At 47.0% G+C, this 19,509-nt stretch overlaps 1 protein-coding gene across 7 annotated transcripts in view; it reads right to left on the bottom strand.

The window, feature by feature from the left end:
• Nucleotides 1–19,509, bottom strand: part of ANK3 (ankyrin 3) — a 2,768,233-nt gene that overhangs the window by 964,750 nt on the left and 1,783,974 nt on the right. For 5 of the 7 annotated variants that reach the window (XM_069611217.1, XM_069611211.1, XM_069611218.1 and 2 more), the window contains 2 exons: nucleotides 7,496–7,681; nucleotides 2,448–2,546 (listed from right to left, as the gene is read on the bottom strand). In XM_069611217.1, coding sequence (XP_069467318.1) covers nucleotides 2,448–2,546; nucleotides 7,496–7,681 — 285 coding nt within the window. Of the gene's footprint in view, nucleotides 1–2,447; nucleotides 2,547–2,642; nucleotides 2,661–4,943; nucleotides 4,968–7,495; nucleotides 7,682–19,509 lie in introns of all 7 variants that reach the window. The other 2 variants (XM_069611214.1, XM_069611216.1) reach the window with 2 other exon arrangements.

The raw sequence follows: 19,509 nt of genomic DNA, 5'->3' as shown, positions 1-19,509 counted from the left end.
GGTCAAGGGTCGTGTGATGTCACTTTCGCTACCCCTGCATTTTGGTGAAATGACGTCCCTGCACACCGGCCTGGTTCCTAGTCGATTGTGGCACAAGTGATTTGTTTGGGTAGGGTGCAGAACAGGTTGGAGGCCTTACCAAAGTGAACTTTAACAAACTAATAGTGCTTTGTTGTGCGCCACCTTTATTGGGGGGAAAGGAACTCCCCGAGTTGAGGGTGTACGCGCAATAAACCACGAAAACAGAAGCATTTTATAATGGTGAAATGCTCTGTGAATCAGGCCCATTGTGTTTCTACCTTGTATTGTTTAAGGGCAAGGGTTTGGAGTTTGAGATTGCACTCTCTAACCCGTTACCACCACCTTACTGTGGGTGAGCATAATTTATACCTCAATATCGCTTTAGCCTTGCCTTCATTACTTTCCTCATCCCGTTAATAGTTATGCTTCTGCTGCATGCGTTTTCGACGTCCTCTTACACAGTGTGGCAGGTGAAGAACATAACCTTACATCTCACCTGATGGACTGCAGTGCAGAGTAAGGGGTGGAGGGACACTGTCCAATCGCAAATACTTTCAGATGTTTCTGCAACTATATTTTTTGATAGATACTGTTTCTATAGTTGACGTAACTGGTTCCAGAATGAAAGGGAAATGCAAAACCCAATAAATGCCACAAAATGAACAGCAGACAACCAGGACTCAGTCAAAAAAAAGTCTAAACTAGAAAAGATGAATTACAAGAAAGGAACAATTACTCCAACGCTTAAAAACAATACTGAAAACTTTTATTTTCAGTTTAACACAAATTAAATACAGCCTCTCGCCTTCTGTCCTCAAAATGAATTTCAGATCTCAGCAATATAACAAACACTCATAAAATGAGTTACCACTGTTATGTGGCACTATTGAAAAGGCAGAATTTAACATATTTTTGAAAGAAATTTTTCCTTGCTTTACTTCTAAGTGAACTCTGAAAGCCTGGCGCCTCCGTTTGCAAGAAAACCGATTAGGAACTCATATTCCATTAGTCGTTCAATAAACAAAATGCGTAAATACCTGCGTAAGGCTTTTATGCATTTCATTTACGTTACAGATCATTTTCACGTATTTGCATGGCGGTTAGGAGGGGCGGATAGTAACTTATGATTCTGCCGTTCCCCGACCCCTTGCTCTCCGCCATTGGCGCCAGCATGCATTTTCACGTCATAGGAATCCGCTGTAAATGCCACTTGGCATGCGTACATGGCAAGCAGCGTTTACTCAATGTGCACGGCGGAGTGCAAAAGGGTGGCGTACAAGGGTGTAAGCCGCCTTTTTACCCTCCCCTTTTGCATTCAGTTGTGCAAATGAGGAAAATGATATTGCGGGACATGTTTACATGTAATAGGTATTTGCCGTTTTTATTACCGGGACTTGCAATATGAGCACCTTAGTGTCAACTGAACTCCTAGCTACTAAATTACCTCAGCAAACCACTGATCGATGCAGGGTGGCCAGCAATGTTTTATATGCACAGTAGTTGCTTGTGCAATGTCAAGATGCAATGTCTTGACGCAAGGTCCTGTATTATTGCCCTGTTATCTGCGATGCAATGTCAGACAGCGGGTCTACCGGGAACCCAGAACCGGGTAGCACAGCACATTCAGCCAGCCTGCAGTGCTATGAGCCAAACCAATGACAGTGAGTGATGCGCAAGTGACTTCTAACAGAACATGCCATAAAACAGTAGGGTATATACCTCCTCTATTCCCCCCCACACCACCCACCTCCACTGCAAGAAGGCATCCGATCTCCACTGATGCTCTAAGTGTATTAATTATAGGACGTGTAGAATACCATCGGACACGTATGCTCAATGTGTTAAAAAAGGCATTTCTAAGGGCCTGGAAAGTGATTACTCAAATCTATGCAAGCACTCAGGTAGCAAACATCTCTTATTGCCCAAAACATAGAAAGTGAAGTCAATGCAGATATAGGTCACAATAATGACATTTCTGCTGTTTTCATTTGCAGCATCAGCAATTTGATGAGGACCAAAAAAAAGTGCATTTACATTTTCTTGCATTCATACACTAAGGGACTCATTACAAGTAAGGCGGTCCGGAAACAAGGGTGCCGGTAAGCTTCCTGACAACCTTGATTGTGGACCGCCACACTACCATTCTGACCCTGCTGGATGCAACGGCACTGGTAGGCAGAGTTGTCATGGGAGCACCGGCACCATTATCAATGATGTCAGTGTTTCCAAATCCGGGAATGAGGATTTACCGAATCCCACGCCCGACTTCTGGCTCCGCCGGGACTTGTAAGTGTCCTGGTGGCACCGGGAAGTCAGGCGGCGGATTTATTTTTTTCAGGTCGGCAGGTTTACCGCCGACTTCGTAATGAGGCCCTAAGTGTCCAACTCGAATTCCAGCACAGCGTCATTTCAGAGACACGACTTACCCTGGCCGTAAAGTCGACAGCAGCCCCTCGATTCAGCAGCAGCGTGGCCACATTGATATTCCCGTAGTGCGCCGCTATGTGAAGTGGGGTGAAGCCGCTCTGAAACAGAACATCCGCAGACATGTCACTGATTCGAAATGCGTACTTTAACAGCACAGACATAAGAGAGAGACATAGTTAAAAAGTGGCACCTACTCCATTAGCGCCGTCAGTCTGATTTGCAAATTAATCAAAACATTAGTCAGAAAAACCCAGAGAAGAGGCTATGCAAGACATTATTTTGAGAGACAGCAGCCACGTGGTATTAGTAGGGCACTACCATGCCAGCCTATATCTCAGCGCACTAGCGTGCCGTTCCGATGGGACGCGATGCGTTTGGCAGCTTCGACACTGCTCAGTTATTATCATTAAAAAAACATGCATTAATATCACTACTACAAATGAGCAGAACAAAGTCAGGAACGCGGAGTCTCAAAGGCGCTGGAATCACATTCAGAACTGGCAACATGCATCCACAGAGGAATCACTAAGGGGGGCCACCCACAAAAAAACATCCTTTCCACACCCTGCCAAGCTGCAATGCCCGGTGCCAGAGGAGGGGGGAAAACCCTCAAGCTGTGTAGAGAACATAGCTAGCCAGCGGATATGGCTGACAGGCGGGGCGTACATTAGGACAGTGTGCGGCCCCATGTGATGTCCGGCCCAGGCAGGGCCGCTGCTCTGATGCTCTAGGTGACTAGTGAGCAGAGCTGCTGGGTGGTTATGTTACCAACACAGTTTAAAGGTTTTTATAATAGTCTCTCGGGTATTAAGCACTGCACCTAGGATCCCCGGAAGATCAAGTGGGCTGGAAGAACAGAGTGCGTGGGGGAGCATGGGAAAATTGATGTTAGATTTGAGTGGGTGTTCCCCTTTAATGAAGGTTTTCAATAAAGGCATTTTTCTCTCATTGTCCGAGGTCAAGAAAAAAACCTTCCAAGCCACACCTCCAATTTCATTCTAAAGAAAAAAAGATCCGGACATAGTTGGTAAGATCAAGATGCACCAAGACGCTCTGCCAACCCCACCAACACCAATCATGATGCACCAAGACACTGTGCCAACCCCACCAACACCAATCATGATGCACCAAGACACTGTGCCAACCCCACCAACACCAATCATGATGCACCAAGACACTTTGCCAACCCCACCAACACCAATCATGATGCACCAAGACACTGTGCCAACCCCACCAACACCAATCATGATGCACCAAGACACTGTGCCAACCCCACCAACACCAATCATGATGCACCAAGACACTGTGCCAACCCCACCAACACCAATCATGTAAATGGATTTTAGAGCTGTTCTTGTGCACACATCTGTTGGCCACTTATTTTAAGACATCTCCCCTTGGGCTATGTAATAGAGTGCTTGATAAGAGGGTGGCCCCAGCCTTCAAATGTAAACAGACATTTGGCAGCTTACAAGAATGAATGAATTTAGGACCAGATTGTTCCTACCTATTGTAGATTTTTTTTTCGTATCAAATGTAAACATCAGCCATAATAATCAGCTTTCTACTGTAGTAGAAATCATGGCATCCATCGGATGAATACGTGGCATTGCTACACTCCAGCGCCGCACAACTCATTATTCTTCAGACAATTCTCTGAAGTTGAAATGCAAGTCGCCGAGCTCCATTTGGGCAGATGCAAATGAAAGCCGCTGCTTCAAAGTCCATTTTCTTTTAAATCATTGATGTGATTTCTTGGAAGGGTAAGCAGTAAAAGGAGGATGCTCTCACTCTCAGCAGTCACACTTGCTTACATCTTCTGAGAGACACTACTTGCAGTTGGCAGAACCGCCCAATCAGAGCATCCCTGAATGTCCACATTTCCTAAACAGAGGGTACTTTCGTGTTCAACCTGGCCCTTCGCTCAAAAATGCTCACAACATGCAGTAATCCACAGTTCACAAACCTGGCAACCTCGGGGGCTTGAAGTAGTTGCATGTGTAAATAATCAGGAAGCCTTTTAGCCATGCCAGCTGTCTGGGGTCCTCTCTGAAATCTGCAAGAATGCACTGCACTCAAGTACCACTCCGGGGTCATTGGATTTGCTGACTCCAACAAGGGGGAGTGTCATGCGCAAGCCCACAGAATTAGTCTAGACTCACAGTGTGTCAGGGTTGTCTGCAGCTCTTATGGCAGTCTCTGAAAACCTTGATTAAAACTACAAAAAGCATCATCCAAATGGCTGCTGTTTGCTGCAGTAATTACTTTTCAGGAGGTGCTTGCTCTGGGTCTTAGTAACCCTGGATTCAGCTGCAGAAAGCCCTGGTAGTGCTATTATTGGCTGCTCGTCTAGTACATGCTGCCCGCCGGTCTAAGGCGGAAGGACTCTACCCTAAGGACCAGGCAATGCAAAGGAGGCGGTGGGGAGGGGGCGATGCAGTAGTACTAGGTCATGGGCAAGGGGTGTTGCATACTGTGCCGTTCCGGGTATATACCTCTGTCGTCCTATTCACCATCATCTAGTTCAACACATTTGGAGGCAAAAAGGGGGGAAAAATGAGTGGTTAGTTCACCATCGATGACATGAATGCACACAGCTTTATGACAAGTGCTACGTGACGGACATGAATGGCATGGTGAAACAGGCACAAGATAGGCTGAATGGACTAACTTACACGACACATACTAACATGCGAGGATACTACTACTTAGAATACACCAGTTGCCTGCATCACCCATCATTCTGATGACCACATCCCCAAAGTTTACTTTGGGAATCGTAAAAGTTCATCATTGACTGCTTCACCCACATTTGTAAGACTTTGTCCACCCACCGCTGGCATAGTTAAAGGTAATACTGGTCACAGTGAAAAGCAACTGCAGAGAACTTAAAAATAATTGAAGTTGTGCCTTGAAACGTATAACATGAAAGAGCCAGGCCTGCCAACTCATCCTCTAATCAAGTAAACACATTCAGCAAAACTATTCATATTGAGGTTTTGCTCACCGATTCTCTGAGGGAAACGAGATTGATAGTGTTTGTAATACAAACTCTTGTTCGGAAAATGGTGTCGTTTAAGGACAGTTAAGACCTTCGCCGGGCCTCCGGTGTTCCCAAAGGACTACCTCCTCACTGCCGGCAGGTCCTGGACCTCTTCTCATTGGCTCTCCCTTCCTACGACGGTCAACGGACCTGGAACCCAGACAGCTAAAGACAGGACTAAATATACCCAACCCAATGCACATTTCAGTGTGGTGGAAAAATGCAAAGTACGATTTCACCAACCCAGTAGGAGGGGTACTGTTGCACTAGGTGGTCAGACAGCAAAGCATCCCTTGTTTCTTTTACACCGGCCTTGTGATAGACATCACTTGAGAGACATCTGGCCCTCCAACCTTGCACACTTAAAGACGCTAATGCTGATCAGAAGATGCATGCATGTTTTCCTCTTGTGGCACTCTTAATCTTAAAATCTACACTTTTCCACTTATGCCACAAGTTAATGTGCAGAAGTGCAATAGCGCTCTTGAACACAGACCTACTCTTCTGCCCGTGGTCTCCTTCTCGAGAAGCTAGGCTGACAGCCCTGCCTGCTAGATGTCCTGGGTAGCTGGGGTACACCACTAAAATGCTTCCTGATGCTTTTACAGCACGATCCCCTTTCCCAGAATGCCAGAGGTGTGTCCAGAACTGAGGGGTACAGACTATCATGGGAATGTAAGCTTTGACAGTACTCCGATGAGCAGTCTACCGCATTAAAACAGAGAGGGCAGGTATGCAAACGTAGCAGACAGACTCGCGTCACAGACCCGGGTGGGCGTGATGCATAGGTGGACTTGGACCTATCCCTCACCCACAGGACAACTTACTGCAATCCCAAAGACAAGACCACCCTCCCACCCTGAGGCTGAATTGAGGGAGGGCTGCAGAAGCCCTCCAATAGTTCTGCACTATTCCTGGCGCTTGGCAGTGGCTCCCTTTCCTGGGCACATGAGCCTTGAGCCTTGTAACACTGGCACTTGTTAAAAGCCACTTACTTCCATAGTGATAGCATGAGGATTATGGTTTAGTCACCTTTAGAGCGTTGAGCAGACGCAAAAAAGCACATATCTGAGATCTGAATTATAATCATGTAAGTTACGTGGGCCTGCAGATCATATAGAACAGAGGCGAAAAAGCAAGAGGTGTAGGTTTAAAACGGCAACACGTCCTTTCATCGCCTGGTTTTTCAAAGCCAGTCACTTCAACGTGCACTAATGTTCATCGACTTTTTTGGGAGGGTGTGGGAAAGGGTAGATAAGCGTTTGGGGGGTTAGGAAATAGGTAAAATAGGTGGGGGAGGGGAGGTTTGGGGGACCCACCAAATCAAATTTTATAAAGAAACCAATGAACATTTCCACGTTGAAATGCCAGGCTTTGAAAATTCCGGTGATAACAATCACAAACCTTTCAGTGCTTCCTGAAAGTGTTCATATTGTTAGCTAAGAACAGAAAGTGGACTTAATTTAGAAACACCCCAAACACTGTTTGACTGCCCTTTTTCTTGGAAAGCGGATCTGGATGGCGATAGCTCTCTTGCCTTAATTAAAACTAAGACCAATTTTTGTATTCAAGCATCCGTAGGCAGGGCCACCTATGAGGTCTGAGTTCTCCGTTTTCAGAATGATGGGGATATATATATATATATATATATGCATATGATGGAGGTGGGGTGCTATCACTTCTTTCACAGGCAGGCTCTTTCTTCATTTTATAAACAACATGTCCGCTTCACATATATACATTTCCATACAAAACACCATGGTGTATATCTAATGCACACACAACTTTATTGAAGACTCACAGAAACTGTTCTGGATTTCTGCCATGCTGTTGATGCCTTTTGGTATTTTTATCATGACTAATTCATGGCTTGCTTTCAAACTTACCAGAACAAAATGACAGACCCTTTAATAAGTAATGATGGAGTCAGAGGAGCATGCAGGCTTGCTGGGCCGCTGCGGCATTGCGCCGAGCTCAGCAGCCCCACTCAAAGACATCACAAACCTTGGACTCCACATCTGCATTGTGGTCATTCTGCAGCAGCAGGGCCGCCGCCTTAGTGTCGTCCTTCCGCGCGGCGATGTGCAGGGCCGGAAGCCGCACTTTCCCCTTGGTGTCATTTTCCAGCAGCAGGGAGACCACCTGATCGTGGCCTTGTTGGAGGGCGACTGCCAGTGGCGTGAAGCCGTCCTACGGGCGAGGAAAATGAAAAACACATGTTAGGGTTTACTCTGCCCTGAGAAGTTTCTCCTCCGTTGCATAATATACGGGTTCTTCCTGCCATCTAGGCCTTTTTTTTGGACGCAGCTGTGTGATTAGCCTCACCCCGCCTGCTGCCTTATTTCTCTTACCAGCCTTTTCTCGGCCCTTGTTTACCTCGCGTGCTCGTTTGCACTTCCACCTTCACCACCTCCTCCTAACTTCCTGTTGAATTCAAACCTTTTTATGCTGAGCCCCTCCTTCAGTAAAAATGTGTTGTCGAGCCCCCCATCGAGTAAAAATGTTGTCGCTGGGCCGCCCCAGATGGGCACATCTGCTTATATTTTCTAATGAAAGCAGTCACTGACCTTCCTTTTGGAAGAACCTCACGCCTCCCCCTGAACATCATTTCCCCCCCTCACCCAGAGAGGCCAGCCCCACAGTTTGAAGACCACTGATCTCTACCAACACATGTGAATGATCCATTTTCTGTTTCCTCTCTTTTTTTTCTCATCTTTCCCCCTTCCCGCCTCCACAGTGGTTAAAATAAATAAATACATAAATGTGCACTACAGATGCAATGCCCTTTCGTGGGTGAAAATGCCAGTCCTCTAGCAGGGAACTGCAGGTGGAGGCTAGAGAAATGTACTGTCGTGGCAGATTGCATTTGCTGGCATGCTCTGCAGCCCAGTTTATGCAAAATGTACTTCACTATCTTAATGCTTTATTGGAATTGAGGTCAATTCCTTGTTTTGATTTTCTGAATAACAGCCATCAAAGAAATATTTAAAAATGTCCCCTCTCATCCAGCAGCAAAACGTTTTAAAGTAATCTCACACTGATAGTCGGGTGTAAAAATGTTTTTGGGATGAAATAACCAACATATTATATTAGTGACGCGCTGTTGCCATTTTGTCTTAGCGCTGTATGTATCCTTAGGTTTTCGTGTATGTATGCACAGGATTTATGAAACAGAAAACTAGCTAGGAAGCAACAGAGCTGGGATGAAAGAGATTTGGTAATTAAAAGTATGATTGAGGATGTAGTAAACCATCACAACTACATTGAAATACATCAGATGGGGATTATTTGGATTTTTTACCTACCGCCAATTTCCCCTTTCGCTCCTTTAGGGCCTTTACTGGCACTTTGAGCAGGCTGGGGTCTTATGCTCCACCCGAGACACCACACACAAACGCAGTGTGGGTCGGTTAACGACATCTTAGAATTACACTCTCGACACTTCTTTAACCCAATCTTTGGGAAAGTCGGTGTCAATGAAGAAGACATTATCGCGAAGTACAAAGGAAGCACGCTGTCATTTTTTTGAAGCATTAGCTTACGCGAAAAAACAGAACTGAAGCCAATGGCCGCTACGCATGCTATATATGCCTTCAATGACATCATCCTCGAGATGGAGGCCCTCGAGAGACATTGAGTCGACAGCATCAACATACAGCGCCGTCTGCCGATAAGATTTTTCTGTAGCAGCTGAATCTGGATATCGAATATCAAAGATGAGGAATACGTGAGGGGAAATAATCCATTCGAAAAGTATCTCAGAAGCAAAAAGGGTTTTGCTGGAGCTTTGTGTATCTAGGTCATAGATGGGGGTTTGAACTACAGAATATTGGGACATTGCTCTTTTACTTTCTCTACAAGGGGGAACAGACAGCTGCCAATAGGCCCGTAAGGTCTTGGGTATTAGAGGATCTTCCTCATGGGAAAGGGGGGATACTGTGTCTCATCCAATGAAGTCATGGCATCTCTCCAGTGGTTGTTTCCTCCTTCATAAAGCCACCCCCAGGGTCAAAATCAGGTAGCGGCTGCCGTCCCCTGGCCTCATGGGAAGAGGTTCCCGCCGGGGAATCAGTGACGACTCCAGTGGATTCATCACAGGATGCAGAAAGCCAGGTATGGGTTATTTTAAGTGCCAGCTCATGTTTGGCTCTTAGAGCAAAGCCAGACCTAGTAGCTCAGCTGTGGCTCAGCTCTATCAATACATTCTACAGCGTTGCCACCTCTCTACATTGGTATAAAATTAAAGATGGAATGGGAACAGATGTAGGCCTGTATCACATTGCAAACCGAAACACAAGGATACCTGGCCTTAAAATGTCAGCTTTCCTATTTCACCAAAATATATTATTCTAGTGAAATCATTTTACTACATTTTGTATGTGGGAGAGGCTCCCTGAGCCTGGGTCTTTAAGGAACCACAAACATAATTGAGAGATATGTTGTATACAGGGAAAGTAATGTCAATAATTGCTATAATATGGACTTGTTAATCAACCACTGACAAGTTACCCATTTATATCATTTGCGAGGGCACCTGAAATTTACTGAAATGATTGAGCTGAACTGATTGAATATGAAATACTCGAAATATATGAAGTTCACCCCAATTGACATTTGTTATAATATATACTTGACTATGTGTGGGAGGGGAGAGGTGGGTATAGTGTTTAGTTGCTCTGGAAGTTGGGGCCACTGTCTTGTGGAGTTGGGCCACTGTTTCCCCGAGTTAGAAAATGTGCTTGCCACCCTGCCCAAATGTTGCCAGTCCCCCTTGGACACAGCAGCAGCAGACAGGGAAGTGATGTAGGAAAGGAGGAGCACACATTTGGGACTGAGTAGCAACCAGTCAGCCCCCTAGCCAGAGTTGCAAAGATGAACCAAGTGATGAGTGCAAACCTTATGATTCAAAGGAGGCAGTGTGATTTCAATGTTATTTGCAGAAAAACATTCCAAGGCAACAGAGCAATATTGCGGAATAACTAACTGTGAGAACAGAGGAAATTCAGGACCAGGGGAAACACATATGACAATGGCAATGTCGCGTGACAAGTAACCATTTTATCGACTGTGCCTATGGCACTAACTCTATCTGGACCAATGTCATGTGCTCTGGAGATTATGGAGAGGTAGTACAGATGAAATAAAAGTACAGCTGGTAGTAATGGAGTGCCGCAAAGAGTACAGGCTTGAAACAACACAAGGAATCTTTTCTCAGCGTTTCAAAATGGAACCATCCGTTCTGTGCCTGGGCTCACGTTATAATGGAAACCTAGTGTTCTACACAAGACAACAGAGACATTTGAATGCTGTTCCTGTTCTCTAATAAACACTCCAGTCCGTGCAGTTAATTGATGCTCCACTGTTCTCTGGTGGGTAGCCAGGAAGGATTCCACATCCATCCATGTGAGAATCAAAGAGAGCAATACATTGCAAATGCGGGATGACTAATGCATTAAAGGGGCTGTTCTTCATCCCCCTCCTGCTGTGTAGTTGTCTGTCCTGATTTGTGCACTGTTAACCAGATTCCAGAAAAAACCTGCATTTTCTTCAGTGTGCCCTCCTCCTGATTCCACATACTTAGTTGGATTCCTGCCCCCAACCTAGAGCAAAGGCCTGCTGGACTTTCCACACTACCAGCGAGACAGATGTGAACACAAACATTGCCCTGGACATCTTTTTCGAAGTGGCCCTAAATTGCAAACTAAGAGCAAACTCAGCAAGCATGCTCAACCAGGCTAAATTTAGAAAAAAGGTGTCTCAAGTTGAGAAATGGCAAACACGTTGTTTCTCAACAAAAAATAAAAAAACATAGTATACAACGTGTCAGATACTAAAAGCAATACATCACTCGCTGGGGAGGGGGCTTAGCTCTGGCTTTCAACTTACAACCCGAGGCATTACCTGGCAGGATAACTCCTCCCCCCGCATGGGATGTATTGCTTAAATATAAGAGGAACAAGTGCTGCCTTTCAAAAACAAAATTAGCTAATGCAAAAGAGTTTAGTGTTTATGTAGTTATGTTGCATGAAGAACATTCAGACTTACAAATAATATTTTAATAAGCTGCAAGGAGATGATTACGTTAAATGTGTTGCTCAATTTAAATGTGAACTCTGAAAACATTATACTGAGATTAGCTTTCTGTAAAACAGACACTATCATTAATCAGTGACTGAGCCCAAACAAGAGATGAATAGACACAGATGGGTGTCCAGAAGAACAGACTTGTATGGAAAATGCAAGAAAAGGCCAAATGCATTCCAAATGTGGCATTTCATAGTGCTATTTTTTAAAGTCTTGTCTTGATGGGTTGCCTCACTGGAATGACAATGGGTGCATGGCTAGATGAACAGATGTCTACAGAAACCATGAACCTTGACCTTGCAGTGCAATATGTGCAATACGCCGTCTTGTAAAATGCATATATGTCCATTAAGGAACCTAGTAAAATGTTTGCTTTGTTTTACAGGCTATACATTCCAGCAGATGTTTTCTGTAAATATCAAGAAACCAGCAAAACATGTAATGCGCAGAATTGGAAATAAAAAGCATTTAAAGTGACAAATAATGAAATACATTATCAGCTCTAATTTCTGAACCATTTGTTCTAGTTAAAAACCAAGACTAGATTTAAATCCACTGAATGACCCCAGTCACATGCATATAAGAAGGATATTTGAAAAAGTATGACTTATTAATACATGTGTATACTTTAATGAAAGTCGTAAATGGGGCTACAGAACATGAAGGATGTCTATGAATTCATTATATTCTTGCAATTCTGAATATATAAGTCTAATTAATGGCACAAGTTCATATAAAAGCAACATAAGAAAACTCCATGGGCCTCATTACGACCCAGGCGGTAAGTTACCGCCGGGGCCGTGACTTTACCACCATGGCGTAAACTATGTTTACGCCATGGTGGTTGGCGGATTTACCGCCCCATTCCAACCTTGGCGGGGCGGTAAATCCCCATTTTCCCATTTTCCCTTCCCTATTCCCATTTTGCCCCATAGGGCATAATGGGAGTGGGGAAGGCGTTAATTACGCCACCGTAAATTACGGTGGCGTAATTAACATCAAGGTCCCTTAGCGCCATGGATTTTAACACCTGCTAAAAGCAGGTGTTAAAACCTCCATGGCGCTAAGGGACCTCGGAATCAGGCGGTAAGGGTCGGCGCTGTTTACGCCGCCGTAAAACCCTTACCACCTGAGTCGTAATGAGGCCCCATAATTTAGTACAATTTGATAAATCATAATTCCTGAGGGGAGGGCTAAACCACAGCTAAATAATCCCCTTATGACATGGTAAAATATTTGGAAATTGAAGCAAATAAAAGGATTCCACTGGGTGTGTGTAAGTGAAGAAAACCCATCACATGCCCTGTCCAATCCAAAACTGCTGCATGAAGGATGCTGTATGAAATTTACTTTGGCTATTTAAAGTTAAACACAGAGGGAGAGTTTGTGAGAAAGCAGCAAAGGAAGAGAGCCTGCCTGACAGGGGAAAAGCTGATTGGGGTTCCACTTGGATGTAGCAGATGGACACCTCCTTAAAAAGACCTTTTTACTAGGGGGGAGGCAAATGTAGAAGCCCTTCCCAAGATAGAAACAGACTGCCTACATCTCCTGGGCCTTGGAAAGACCAACAAAAAATAAGTATACCCACCCCAGCACATTTAAATAAACATTCCAAAAGTTACTTAAAACCCATTAGCAACTGAAAGTGTTTTGCGATAACACTGTTTATAGTCGATGGCACAAAATGGGGACTGGGCCTTGTGGAAGTATATTTGAAACACATTTTTCTAGAATCCAAAATTGTGCAGGAAATATTAGTCTCTGACAGTTACCAATTCCAGTTACCAATTAGTAATTAGTTCTCTGAGCTTCCACATGAGCAAATTATCTATGGGTTTGTGAGCATGATATACAACATGATTCACATATTTCAGGGATTAATAGACTTCTTTATCTGTGAAAACCACAGTTTACATAAAAGGGATACCGTGAATAGTTTTTCCTATTCCTCAAAGTGGAACAGGAAGGCGGTTAGGGTAACGCTCACCTGATTCCCACGGAGGCGCAGGTCTGGCTTCGAGTGCTGATGCTTCTTCAATGGTGAAGCGCAGGACTCTGAAGATGGACAGGAAGGGCCCTCTACTCTGGCTTCTCCGGCTCGCAGGAATATTCCCCTGTGCGTGAAAATGGAGTATTACCTACTGACTGAGTTATGCTCAAGCCTCCCACTCTCTTCCAACCCTCCACGATACCCTTCCACGATTCCCCGTGAAGTCTCACCTTGGGGTCAGGAAGGATGAGCTCTCCATCCTGCTTCTGATGCAGGGGCGCGTTGAAACCCAGTTACTTCACTGGATTGAGGACTGATGGGAGTTCAGGTAAGCTTGACTATTCAGTTAAGGCTCTGTAAAAGTTCTGTTGCAAGTTCAAAAGTCCAAGCTTAATAATAATGTTCATTGCCTTTTTGCAGCAAGCGCTAATGCTTATGTCTTTCTTACCCTTAGGGGCCGGGGTTCGGAATGCCGGAGATATGGCGCCGACCCGAAGTGAAACGTGCAGTTCCAGTAAATGGCAGGTTAGTTCTGGATGAGCGCTCGGGAACTGTCTTTGCATACGCTCATTCAATGTCTTTGTCTTTTTTCCCCATAGGGGCCGGGGTCCGGAAAATGCCTGGAAGCGGCAAGACCCGAAATGAAATGGGAATGACCCAACAGGTAAGTCTTATTCCCTTCCTTCTCTCACCTCTTATTCTTGTCTTTTTCTCCAGGCTCTGAGAAGTGGCTGTGTATCCGGATGATCGCTGCTGAAGATGGAGGAACCCAGGAAAGGTGAGTGAAATGCAGCGCTGCAGCGATCGTAATGAAATGCTTTTAAAAATAATGTCTTCCCTTTCAGGATCGTCGGTGATGTCTCCGTGGTGCAGATTTAGCAGGTAAGGTTGCTTGTCTCCCTTTGCAGGTGACCCAGGATGCTGACAGGCGTGGCTGAAGTCCAGATGCAGGAGCTGACACTATGAGCGTCCAGCTGCGAGGAGCAGAACAACGCGAAGCGTGAGTTGCTGATCGGGTGTGGTTTAAATAGCTTTGGAAGAAGTCCCAAGTGTGTATCCTTCCTCCGATCAGGTATGTATCCTTCCCCGACCACACCCGGGTGGAAAGTAGTCCCACAGGAAAAGTAGTTCCATTCAGGCCTCAAGAGGGCCTGGATGTGGCAGCATGGTCTGCATCAGGTAAGTGCACATTAAAACACTTGAACACATGTTTAGCTTCATGAGCCTGGCGCCTAAGGCGCCAGGACAGAGGTCCAACATGAGCCTGGCGCCTAAGGCGCCAGGACTGCGTCCAAAGGGCCCCAGCTTGGGCCCGCTGGCACTCCCCTGGGGGAAATGATGCCTGCCTCTGGGGTTGCTGGGTCCGACCTGGCTCCTTGGACGTAGGCATCATGACAGTACCCCCCCCTCAAGGCCCCTCCCAAGGTTTGGGCTTGTTCGGAAATCTCAGGTGAAACCTTTTTACTAATCGAGGTGCGTGGACATGGTTACTAGGCTCCCACGATCTCTCCTGAGGTCCATATCCCTTCCAGTCAACAAGATAGAAGAGTTTCGACTTTACCACCTTGGAGTCTAAAATGTCTTTAACTTCGAATTCTAATTCCCCTTCAATTTGAACTGGATCTGGAGGCGTGGATAATCGGGTTCCTGGTTGTACTGGCTTCAAAAGTAATGCAAGAAAAACTGGATGAATACGCATGTTGGACAGTAGATCCAGTTTAAAGGCCACTGGGTTGATTATAGCTTTGATGGGATAAGGTCCTATGAATCTGGGATTGAAGGTTTGCGGGCCCTTGAGGGGTAAATGTTTAGTTGCTAGCCATACCTTGTCTCCTACTTGGTAAGGAGGAGTTTTACTTCGGTGCAAATCAGCGTATTCTTTATACTTTTTCTTGGCTTGCTGTAAATGAGTTGCAGCTTCTTTGAAGGCTTGGGTTATTGTGGAATGCAGATGATTTACTGCGGGCATTTCCAGGGTCAGAGGTGGATCTAGGTCAGAGGTCCGAGGATGGTGACCATACATAGTATAAAAGGGGGTTTGTCCGGTTCCAGAATGCACTGAATTGTTGTATGCATATTCTGCGATCCAAAGGATGTCTTTCCAATTTAACTCGGATTGGTGTAACATGCACCGAAGATATTGTTCGAGAGTCTGATTGGTTCTCTCGGTTTGTCCGTCGGTCTGGGGGTGGTGGCTGGTGGATAACCGCACATCTATTTGTGCTAGTTGGCAACACTTCTTCCAAAAATGTGAGATAAATTGACTTCCACGATCTGAGACTAATATGGAAGGGAAACCATGTATGCGAACTATATTCTCCAGGAATTCCTTGGCCAAGGTGGAAGCTGAAGGCAAACCCTTTAAAGGGATAAAGTGGGCCATTTTGGAGAATAGGTCCACAATTACAAGGATTGTGTTGTAACCAGCACAAGGAGGCAGATCTGTTATAAAGTCCATTGACAGGGTGTGCCATGGTGCCGGTGGAATATCCAAGGGTTGAAGTAGGCCGGCTGGCCTTTTCTTTTGAGCCTTGTTTTGGGCGCAAATTCCACAAGACAGTACAAAAGACTATGGCCCTCATTACGACCCTGGCGGAAAGTGACTGACCGGACTGCCACAGCGTAAATAGCGTTTCCTCCATTGCACGATGGAGCAAAGTGCGGCCCATTCCGACCCATCAGGCACGAGCACCACGGCATGGCGGAAGTGCAAAGTCCGCGATGGCGGAAATGACCCCAAAACGGCCCACACCGCCGCCGTACGGCGCCCTAGGTGCAATACCGCCACCCATCATAGCGGACACCGCAGTGAGCACCAACCGGAAAGTACGGTGACCGTAAATATACGGAAACGGAAGTAAAAACATGGGCCCGGAACGGGAAACAACACGCCGTACACCTATAAAACCACAAAATACACACAACCACTAAAAACACCACCCTGAGACACATCCCAACCCGTCATCCACCCTAGTGAAACCAAGAAAAATGGGAAAAGTAGCGAAGAAAGCGTGCGACCGCAAGCGGCAGGTCCACTTCTCCCGTGAGGAACTCACCGTGCTTACAGAGACCCTCCAGGAGAATGCCGCCGCCGTCTTCTCCACGCAAATGACCAGGACGGCACTTGCGAACAAGAAGGCCATATGGGCCCTGGTGGCACAGCGGGTAAGTGCGGTGGGGACCGCACCCCGCAACCCACAGCAATGCAGGAAGCGGTGGGACGACCTGCGGATACGCGTCCGTAGCATACTTTCTGCCAACCGCAACATTGCCACAGCCACCGGGGGAGGATCGGAATCACCCATCAAGTTGACCCCCTGGGAAGAAATCTGTGCCTCCACCATTGGAATGGAGAGCATAGAGGGAGTCGGAGGGATGGAGAAAGGAGTGCAGACATCCGGAGAATCAGGTAGGTGGCACAAATAAAACCATGCCAAATCCACAATGTCCAATCATGTGATTCACATGTGTCCACATAGCGCAACAGCAACACATGGCCAGGAGAACGTCCACACACATTGGCCTGATAGCGCACGTTAAAACTCACAATAAATACATAAATAATTAAAAACCCCAAAAACACCCACTACACGTGCAGCAGGCACACCCTAACTGCAGGCTGCCAAACAACTGCACCCTCACTCCACACACAAATGAAAGCACCTCCAAGGCCCCGACCCAAATCACCCTCAGGTACCACCCCAATGCATGTGATACATTGCCATTCCAATTCCCACAGACCCATTAATAACGCTCGCCCTCCTTTACTCCACCACAGGGTCCGATCCAAACGACGAGCTCCAGGACACCCCTACCAGCACACCTGCAAAGAGGGCCAAGACCGACGGCCAAAGACCCTCCACCTCAGCTGCACGCATCAAGACACGGCAGCAGCACATATCAAGTGGCAGCACACAGGAGGGAACATCAACAGGCACCCCAGCAGCCAGCATGCCCCCAACAGCACCACCACAGGTCCCCCCAATGGATGCCACAGAAGGTACTGCCTCTGGTGGCAGCAGCACCATAGGTGACACCCCATTAATGGCAGCATGCTCCGACACAGAAGACGGGGATGTCGAAGTCAGATCCATCCATGACCTGTCCCAATCCCCCTGTCTGTTCCATCCCGTACACCATGAGGATACCACGCAGGGGCACCCACAAGACGACGACTGGCCATCCCCCACAAGCCCTGTGGCAGGGCAACATGAGGCGAACAGCCCCTCTGTGACACCACCGCAAATGGCCATGGCACAGCACAGGCAACAGTCCCTCGACCAGTTAATCGTGCAACAGCAGCAACTGGCCACGCTCCTCAAGGACCATGCCGATGGATGTGGGGGCACTAAGGCAGACATAGAAACATCAACTGAGACACTTAGGGCACAAATGGAGAGTAGCACCGAGAGCCTGAGAGTCCAAATGGAGAGTAGCACCGAGAGCCTGAGAGTCCAAATGGAGAGTAGCACCGAGAGCCTGAGAGTCCAAATGGAGAGAAGCACCGAGAGCCTCAGGGGGGAACTGCATGCGACGTCCAAAGACGTATGTGCCGAACTTGCCGCAGTGCGCCGTGTGCTCACTGAGCTCTCACAAACCCTTAGGGACATGCATGGACGTGAGCAGGCAGAGACATCATCCGTTGCAAGTTCCGTCCAGGGCAGCCCCCAACGTAGATCTGGGAGGAACCTGCGCTCCACAGGCAGGGGTGCCCCTGATACCCGCAGAGGGGGCTTGCAATAGCGACTGCCCACTGGCAATGAGCATCTTTGGACACTGGTGTTCGGGGGGGAGGTAGGAGGGTGGAGGGGGTGTGTTGGGCTCACTTGGGTGGCGGGTCGATAGGGTGTTCAACATGATATCACATATGCCATAAACAATGCACGATCAACCAATGAGATGTGTGGACAATGATCTTTGTGTACTAGGCCATCATGGGCGTACAGTCCATATTGTGCATGTACCAGACACACACAGTGCCACGAGTCCCGTGTCCATGTATCAGCCACCAGGCGTGAGTGCTAGAAGCATGCATCTATGAGATGCTGACGAATTTCACGGCCCTCCTGTGCCTCGCAGACTCCTTGAGGTGCTGCCACATCCCTACCCTCATCATGACCATCTTCAGGTGCTTGCAGTTCTGCGTCAGGGGGCATGGGCACATTTCTACGTACGCACATGTTGTGTAGCATGACACATGCCATCACCATCTTTGCAACCTTCTCATGGCGGTACAGGAGTGCCCCGCCAGACCTGCTAAGGCACCGGAAACGGGTCTTCAGTAGGCCGAATGCCTGTTCAATGACTACACGGGTACGTGAGTGGGCATGGTTGTAGTCCTCCTCATGCTGGTCCCGTGGGTTCCGGACTGGTGTGAGGAGCCATCTCTTCAGTGGATATCCGGCATCACCTGTATGTGGACGATAAACGAATTATGTGGAATGCCATTGCTACGTACGCACCCCCCCCCTTCCTGCCAGGTCATTGCCGCATCACATACCCCACATCATCATGCATGAAATGAGACTCACCGAGTAGCCAGGATCTGTTCCCTGCGTGTCGCTCCATGTAGCGTGGTATTGTAGAGTTCCTCAAGATCATAGAATCATGGGTTGATCCAGGGAATCGGGCACAACAATGTGTAATGATCCTGTTGGAGTCACACACCATTTGTACATTCAGAGAATGAAATTGTTTTCGGTTGCGGTACTGGGCCTCCATGGCATGTGGGACGACCAATTCCACATGGGTGCAGTCGATGGCACCAAGGCAACCCGGTATGCCGCCAAGTGCATGGAATCCCACTTTTGTGTTGGTAATTTCCTGCTCCGAGCGTGGTAGAGAGATGTAGTCGTCTGCGTGCTGCAGGAGGGCATCGAGCACTTGCAATAGTGTCCGTGAGAACAGTGGCTGAGAAATGCCATGCAACTGTCCGACTGTGTGC

This window comes from Ambystoma mexicanum, chromosome 8 (genome assembly GCF_040938575.1).
Source record: "Ambystoma mexicanum isolate Mex_15411 chromosome 8, UKY_AmexF1_1, whole genome shotgun sequence".
NCBI classification, from domain to species: Eukaryota; Metazoa; Chordata; class Amphibia; order Caudata; family Ambystomatidae; genus Ambystoma; species Ambystoma mexicanum.
The sequence above is the reverse complement of the archived record's forward strand: the minus strand, read 5'-3'. Positions and strand labels throughout refer to the sequence as shown.